The following is a 9,480-nucleotide window of genomic DNA, read 5'->3' on the forward strand; positions in this document are numbered from 1 at the left end:
TATATATCTATGAAAAGCAGATGCCAAGTATCGTCTTAATCTCCATATTCCAACTGCCTCCTTCCTCCAACTTTCCTGTTCCGAAATATTTCGCCAATATAATAAATACGCATTGTTAAGGCAGGAAATAGTACACATTGTAATACTCTTTTATTGATTTAATATTCAACATGAAAATGCTGTCTTTGTTCTTTAAATTTGGAAGAATAATCGCATGTCGATCACGGCAAATGACTAAGGCAAGGAGTAGCGAAAGGAGTGAAGTGCAACTTTCATAAAGTTATCGCTAGTTGTTCCTAGAAATGATTGACAAAATAAACAGCATGTACAACATATGTTCAATAGAAATCTTCTTGTAGGTACCATGATGCCTCTAGATGAAATTTTGACTAAACAAGGCAATACATAATAGCACCATTGCACATTGAAAGATATCAGTCACTGTGGCGAATCTGATATAATCCGATGAGCATCATCTACATACAGTTAACTTAATGTAGAATAATGAATATATTCACGTTAAAGGTATTCAATTGTGACCCTTTTTTATAAGGCCATTATTGTGCATAAGAAAGGATGAATTTCCTTTTTTAAATAATGAAAAAATAGGATACATATATACATCCCCTGTATTGGTAATTATATAAATTGCTCTGCAAATTTATTTTTATTTTTTTTGCAACAGCGCAGACCTAATTTTAGTACTTATCTTGATGTACATCATACCAAATGTTCGTAAACTAAATTGTCGCTTATTCTGAATGTCATACTGCATCTTTGCATAACGTTTTGTTTCTACTGAATCATCCTTTAATCACGATGTTTTACAGAATTTGAACAAAAATGGCGGTTTGGTTAATTCCGATCCTTAAACTGCTAAAAAAGTGAATGTACTAACAATCTTTAATTGTTCAAGGAGCTACTTTTGCAGGCTGACTCAATATAACAAAAATGTTGCAACACTGCAAAATACCAAGCTATTAATTAAGCTGAGATTAACAGACAAAGATGTCAGGCATAAAAGGTTTATTTAGCCACATGTATAATTACCATTTCCATCGATCACCCTAATACACCCTCACACCCTATATCAGAAAACACAAATTACACTTTTAGTTGATATACAGCACGGTGTGTTAACAGGTCTAATATTTCTATCCTAACTTAACAGTTAAAAAACAGAAATTCTTACAATCTCTGAAGAAGACGTACAAACTACAATATGACGCAGTCCAGCCAATACCATACATCAAAGACAGACTTTATCGCGTAGATAAGGTATTTATAGAGGGAGGTATAGAGATCTACATTACTGAAGACGATAAATGGGTAGGTATAGAGTCGTATAAAGATATATTCACTGACCTGCGGATAAAATCCACACGCCGAATCATAAAAGCAGAAGCCGGGTATGGCAAATCAACATCGACTCTACAACTCGCCTATGATTGGTGCAAAGGTGTAAAAGATTCACCATTAAAAGACGTAGATATACTTATTCTGCTGCGCCTGAGACAGCTTGGCGGCATTACATCTATCTACGAGGCGATTAAACGGCTCTTAGTACCTGACGACAAGCAAATAAAATCTACGGATATAAAAGATATTATAGAAAGTTGTACTTCTGTTGAGATACTTCTTGATGGATACGATGAGTACCCTGATCAAGATACAGAAACTGGAAGTGACGTGGAACGTATAATTACAGGAGAGATTTTCCCAGAGATCAATGTTTCTATAACAACGCGGTATAACCCGAAGGAGATTGACAAAGACATAACAAAGCATATTAAGTTTACTGGCTTTGACGATGAAGCTCGAGAGAAGTACATTCGTAAGGCAGTCACCGACAATAAATGGGAAGTCCGGAAAATTAGGGAAGCCTTACAAGCAAACCCAATCCTTGATGACTTATGCGTAGTGCCTCTGCTATTTGTCATGTTCGCTCATATGAGCCACGAGGAAAAAGAATTTCTTGACTGTAAATCAGTTACAGACTTTTTTCGTAACATGATGAAATGCTTTCATAGCCACATGAGGAACAAACGTCGGAATAATAATACAGAACCATACAATAGTCAATTTGAAATCGAACACACTGAATTAGATGAAGTGGCATATGAAGGACTCGCTAACGAAAATCAACAACTTTCTTGGGAGAAGAAAATGTTGTGTGATCGACTTGGTCGAGGTTTATATAATCACTATCTTGCACTTGGTCTCTTGGTAGAAGAAATGGTTGTTGTCATGACCGAAACAAATCGACAGGAGGAACATACAATAATTGAAGTACACTTCTACCATAAGCTATTTTGTGAATGGTTTGCAGCTTTTCGACTCGTTAAAATCGTAGCTGCTACAGAGGATGCAGCCAAAGTGAAAGAAGTTCTTGATAAATTCGATCCAAATGATCTACAGTACCTCTTCAGATTTAGCTGTGGAATTGACTCTAAAGTTAGCAGTAAAATAGTAACTTATTTGAAAAGAAGACAGGATTGTAGAAATTTCGCAATCCTCTGCATCATGGAACAAACCGGGGAATTGGATGAAGACATCAAGGGGACCATAACAGAGGTCTGCTCTGAAGAGATTAAGCTCCAAACATCTGACAGCAAACTTCTGCAGAGATCCACTATACAGGTCTTAGATCTTGCATCCAGAACTGAAGTAAGTAAACTACAACTAATTCAGTCATGAGGGTAGGGTCTTCGCCAATGTCATATGGAATGTTTTTTGTTTTTTTTCTGACATCAACACCAATAACGCTAATTACGGACACAAGGTTAGTTAATATATTGGATATAGTTGTAACAATTTTCCTAATAGTTCCACCAGTCACGAGCTATTTAAGTACAGACATATTCCAAAGTACACGTATTTTTCATGTAACCGTTTTGCTGAAGTTACCATGAATTCGTTTTGTGAAGATCGTTCACAAGTATTCAAATACGAGAAAGCAAAATGTCATACCCTTATGTGTAGACCGTTAGCAGTAGTGGTTTCATGTTTTATAATAACTTATTCAATACTATTCTGTACGAAAATAAGGATATTTCATGAGCATATTTCATTTGAAATATAAATAACAGGGTGATGAAATTGTATTTCAATTATGTGGAACATTAGAAACAGATACACATTGCTGACCGAAACAATGTTGTAATGAAATACATTACGTCTTCTGCTTAAAATAAATATTTAACACAATTAGTATAACACAGGCATAGAGTCTAGCATTTATATATGTAGAAATTTGTTGTAAATATCTTTCATAACAGGTCCTTCAGTCGAAGACGTCATCTATGATATACTTATTCATCATATAATTCAGTGAATATCTAGGGAAATTGTTTTCCTGTAATATATATTGTTGAACAAAAGTGTTTTAACATATAAGTATCATCCTGAAGCGAAATATTCTGATAAATTACCGGCAATTTATTAAATGATTACGGCTGTACTTCAGTATTCTATATTTTAGTCACAACAAACATGGCTGAATGGGAATGCCATAAACCCAAATTACCTCGTCATCATACTTGAAATATGGATCGTTCTTCTGACGACATGTATATTCTTAAACCAAATAAACTATCAAATAACCCACATTATAATGTTCTCATTGTTAATTCATACTTTTTCTTTAGATTGCAGTATCTTGTCTTAGCCTGGACACATGTTTTACTAGTGCCGATCAAAGTGAAATAACCCTTGAATCTGGACTTCGTGTGCCCAATCTGTCATCACTCGAGCAAATGGAAATCAAAGAACAGAAAGGGAAAATATTTACGGCAGAAGAGATATTAGGAGCAATACGATATGGAATTGAATGTCACAACTTAACAAAGATAACGTTAGTATTGAACTTATATCCATATTTGAATGTTGGTGATGTGATTTACCAAAAGTAACTGTAATTTTTTAGCGTGGTTTTCACGACCGTTGTATGTTCATAGTGTTATGTATTTATCAGTTTTAAACACATTGTGTTAATGCATCAAGAGTGATTATGGTCAAACTGGTTGACACATCAGAGACATGAATGATTGTATGTTTCCTTCACAAAAAGATCATTCTTATTTAACAAACAGGATGTAACTAGATGCTTCATACTATTAGTAGAATGACCATCTATTTACACTTTGTATGAACAGGTTCATTGATTGTGTGCTGCCACTTTCCTTTAACTCCGAGTCTCTCATCCCAGCAATGAAGACCCATAAATTGACAGGTAAATATAGTTCAACTTATATAGCGATTGCGTTTCAGTGAGTGTGTAATCATTGGCGTAACCACGGAGAGTGGGATGGAAGGTGTCGAAATATCTGCCAGGCTTCACACAGGAATTGCCAGAACTATTTGTGTAGCAAATAAGTAAAGCCAGCCACCTAATGGAGCGTTTGGCAACCCCAAAACAGAAACCTATCTGCGATCCAGATTGTTCATTTGATGCTATGTGTATTGTAAATTAAATAATAAATCATTTGCATATTTTTCTTTCAGTCTCGTGGAAACCATTGGATTGTGAATTTCATTTAGACCTTAGTAGTGGCAAATGGATTGACTTTCTACCTGCTTCAGTAAGTATATATGCCGATATTGGTCTTACATTTGTTTAACATTAAAACAAAATGTGTCACGTTGGAATATAGTCGACATTCTCCCAAAAATATATAACAATGTATTACATATGTGGTTTTTGTGCTTTACACATTGTTTGCATTCTGAAATTTACATCTAACGTTGCATCTAAACTGTGTATTTTCTGCTTTTCGTGATTTCCAAAAATAATCAAATAATTAGTAATTGACACGGAATTGTAATGAAAAGTTCACTACTATGGTTTAGGCGTTTATTTTATTCACCCTTAGCCCTTATAATGGAACATTCGAATTTTGCTAAGAAGATATAATGAGTTCCTTAGACATAACAAAGAGTGACACATTTTTCTTTTCTAGAGGAATCAAATTCTTGAAAGTTGCATTTCCAAATAGTTTAACTGTTGCTAACCTAAGCTTATTAAAGCATCAGGAAGTTCATATAAATTTTTTTTTAAATATGTTAATTTATATTAAAATCATGTTACTTGTCCTGATATTCTTAGTTTGATGATCGACTGAGTTTACAGCAAATGTGTTCGAAGCCAATTGTTCTACAGAGCAAAGAGGTGAATCAACATCAGCCTTCCTTGATGATGATCTTGAAAATTGCATCCAGGCATAACGTAAGTCAATGTAAAGATATAGCATTAATTTGTAAGGTTTAAAGAGTAGTTGAAATATTTAATTTTCAAGCTAAGAGCAACTTAATGATAAATTATGAACACAAATATTGTTTACTACATTATCAATAGAAAGAATAATCTTTCTTATTGTCAGTAGTTCTAATTGTTAATACAAACATATATGAATGAACTTGCCATAACCCAAAATACTTCGTAATAGTCGCTGTAATATGGATCGTTGTTCTAACAAAAATGTATATTCTTGAATCTAATATATTGTGAAATAACCCAAATTTGAAGGATTTTTTTTTAATTTACTGTATTCATACTCTAACACTGTTGATTTTTTTTTTTCTATTTTAGATTGCAGTATCCTGTCTAAACCTAGACAAATGTTTTACTGGTGCAGATCAAAATGAAATAATCCTTGAATCTGGGATTCGTGTGCCCAACCTGTCATCACTCGAGCAACTGGAAATCAAAGCAAAGAAAGGGAAAATATTTACGTCAGAAGAGATATTAGGAGCGATACGATATGGAATTGAATGTCACAACTTATCAAAGATATCGTAAGTATTGAACTCATATCCATATTTGAATGTTGGTGATGTGATTTACCAAAATTAACTTTATTTTTGTAGCATGGTTTTCACGACCGTTATATGTTCATAGTGTTATGTATTTATCAGCTTTAAACACATTGTGTTAATGCATCAAGAGTGATTATGGTCAAATTGGTTGACACATCAGAAACATGAAGGATCATATATTTCCTTCACAAAAAGCTCATTCTTATTTAATAAACAAGATGTAACTTGAATGTTTTATATTATTAGTATAATGACCGTCTGTTTACACTTTGTATGAACAGGTTTATTGATTGTGTGCTGCCACTCTCCTTTGACTCCAAGTCTCTCATTCCTACAATGAAAACCCAAAAATTGACAGGTAAGTGTAGTTCAACATATATAGCGATTGCGTTTTAGTGAGTAATTAATCAGTGGCGTAACCACGGGGAGAGGGATGGGAGGTGTCGAAATATCTGTCAGGCCTCACAACAGATTTATGAGAATTATTTGTTTAACAAATAGGTAATGCCTACCACCTAGTAAAGCGTTGAAAATCCAAAACCATAAACCTTAGCGCGATCCAGATTGTTAATTTGATGCTATGTGTATTGTTAAGTAAATGATAAATCATTTGCATAATTTTCTTTCAGTCTCGTGGTCACCATTGGATTGTGAATTTCATTTAGACCTTAGCAGTGGCAAATGGATTAACTTTCTACCTGCTCCAGTAAGTATATGTGTCGATATCGAACTTACTTCTCTTTTTTTAATAGTAAATTTTTGTTAATGTCAAATGGAAAATAATCAACATTCTGTCACAGATATGTAAACATTTATAACATATGTGATTTGTGTGCTTTATATATTTTGAGGCATTCTGAAATTTACATTTAACGTTGCATCTAAAGTTTGTATTTTGTGTTAATCTCCAATTCCAATCATAATATATTAATTAGTAACTGACACGGAATTGAAAGAAAAATGTTTACTAATATGGTTAGATGTTTATACCTGAATCTACTTTATAATGAAACATTCACATTTGTCAATAAGATATAATGAGTGTCTTAGACATAACGAAGAGTAATTTAATATATTTTTTAGAGGAATTAAAACTCTTTACGGCTGCATTTTAAAATTGTTTTAACTGTTGCTGACCTCTGCTTAGCAGAGCATCATTAACTTCGTAGTAATACTTTTTTTTAAATATGTTAATTCATGTTAAAATCATGTTACTTGTCCTGTAATTCATAGTTTGATGATCAACTGAGTTTACAGCAAATGTGTTCGAAGCCAATTGTTCTACAGAGCAAAGAGGTCAATCAACATCAGCCGTCCTTGATCATGATCTTGAAAATTGCATCCAGTCATAGTGTAAGTCAATGAAAATATACAGCATTAATTTGTAATGTTTAAAGAGCAGTTGAAATATTTAACTTTCAAGCTAAGGGCAACTTATTGATATATTATGAACACAAATATTGTTTACTACGTTATCAATATATAGAATAATCTTTCTTATTGTCAATAGTTCTAGTTGTCAATACAAACAGAGCTGAATGAACTTGCCATAACCCAAAATACTTCGTCATCGTCGCTGTAATATGGATCATTGTTCTAACAGAACTGTCTATTCTTGAACCCAATATATTGTGAAATAACCCAAATTTCAAGGAAAAAAGTTATTTACTATATCAATATTTTCTCAATGCTGTATTCGTTGTGTTCTCTTTTAGATGGCAGTATCCTGTCTAAACCTAGACAAATGTTTTGCTGGTGCAGATCAAAGTAGAATAATCCTTGAATCAGGACTTCGTGTGCCCAAACTGTCATCACTTGAGCAACTGGAAATCAAAGAAAAGAGAGGGAAAATATTTACGGCCAAAGAGATATTAGGAGCTATACGATATGGAATGAAGTGTAACAACTTAACAAAGATTTCGTTAGTATTGAACTCATTTCCATATTTGAATGTTGGTGATATGATTTACCAAAGTTAACTATACAATTGTTTAGCGTGGTTTTCACGAGTTTTATATCTCATTTTGTTATGTACTTATCAGTTTAAACACATTGTGTTAATGTATCAAAAGGTATTATGGTCAAACTGGTTGACACATCAGAGACATGGATATTCGTAGAACACCTTTACAAGTGTTCGTTGAAATTTATCAAACAAGGTGTAACTTAAATGTTCTGAACTCTTAGAAGAATAACCGTCTATTTACACTTTGTATGAACAGATTCATTGATTGTGTGCTGCCACTTTCCTTTGACTCCAAGTCTCTCATTTCTACAATGAAGACCCAAACATTAACAGGTAAGTGTGTTTCAACTTATATAGCGATTGCGTTATATTTAGTATATATACTCAGTAGCGTAACCGTTGGTAGAGAGATGGGAGGTGGCGAACAATATGCCAGACCAGGTAAAAGAATTGTCAGAATTAATTGTTTAGCTAAGAGGTAATGCCTGCCACCTAGTTAAGGGTTGGAAATCCAGAACCATAAACCTAACCGCGATCCAGATTGTTAATTTGATGCTATGTGTATTGTCAAGTGAATACGAAATCGTTTGCATAATTTTCTTTCAGTCTTGTGGAAACCATTGGATTGTGAATTCCATTTAGACCTTAGCAGTGGCAAATGGAGAGGCTTTTTACCTGATTCAGTAAGTTTTCATGTTGGTATTGATCTTACATTTGTTTAATTAAAAAAAAATAAAAACTGTGTCAAGCTGGAACATACTCGACATTCTCCAACAGATATGTAATAACGTATAACGTGATTCTGAAGTTTAAGTTGAATTTTAGCCACCCTACCACCTTATTTGAAGTAATTCAACACAAGTAAGAAAGAAACTCAACATAAATGAAAAGAAAAGCATATAAAGACAAACATCATATAATTTTATGTTAGAGCACGTGTTTCCAGGATTTATGTATGTCCCTAACACACAAGGCCCAGCAACCCATCTAGACAGTTTGCATTCCAGACGGACGGAACCTTTGATTATTTACACGGGGTGCTTCCAAATGAAGAACTGTCTGGAAACTAAGAATAGTTTGGTGAGGGTATCATTGTTTAAAAACAAGATTTTGTAGGGTTGCCTGTTTTTGTTGACTTGGTACACGATATTTCGCTGAACAAGTTCACTTTGATTTTCAGTAATTGAAATTTCAATACTCAAATGTTATTGTCTTCTGTAATAAAAGCAGAACTTCTCCACCGGCATTACAATATACATACTATGCACCGGTGTATATCTACCAACATGAACTTTTATGAATTCATATTTTTGTTTTGTTATATGGTTGATATACATAGACTTTAGCCGCAGGTAGAATGGGAACAATTATTTCGTTCTTCAAAGGTGTGTATAAAGACGAAGAGCAATGTCGTATTCCCACAAAACGAATGTTACCATAATTCATAGCCCCTTCCCTCTATCCATACCTAAAATCTTAACAAAGGGTAGAGCCTATAAGGTGTCAATAAGAGTCATACAATCATTAATTAAAAAAAGATCCGTGACTGATGTTAGCACAATTTTTAATATATACCCCTGAACGAAAGTTTTCTCACGGGGATGGTATCTCCCTACCCTTAGACCCCTACCCAGAACGAATATGGCAAAATATTTGCCACCCCTTGCTAAAAATCAAATTCCTAACAGACAGCAGAGTCT

The 9,480-nt window shown here is 33.8% G+C and overlaps 1 protein-coding gene across 1 annotated transcript; it reads left to right on the forward strand.

The window, feature by feature from the left end:
- Nucleotides 1–1,149: 1,149 nt before the first annotated feature.
- LOC139982526 (uncharacterized) lies at nt 1,150–9,221 on the forward strand (the record flags this gene model as incomplete). The annotated part of the gene is made up of 9 exons (XM_071995420.1): nt 1,150–2,667; nt 3,648–3,853; nt 4,155–4,231; nt 4,504–4,580; nt 7,048–7,167; nt 7,530–7,735; nt 8,037–8,113; nt 8,387–8,463; nt 9,120–9,221. Coding segments are annotated over 9 exons (2,460 nt in total), but the record flags the coding sequence as incomplete, so codon positions are not given.
- Between the last annotated feature and the right edge of the window lie 259 nt (nt 9,222–9,480).

Source organism: Apostichopus japonicus, chromosome 16 (assembly GCF_037975245.1).
Source record: "Apostichopus japonicus isolate 1M-3 chromosome 16, ASM3797524v1, whole genome shotgun sequence".
NCBI classification, from domain to species: Eukaryota; Metazoa; Echinodermata; class Holothuroidea; order Aspidochirotida; family Stichopodidae; genus Apostichopus; species Apostichopus japonicus.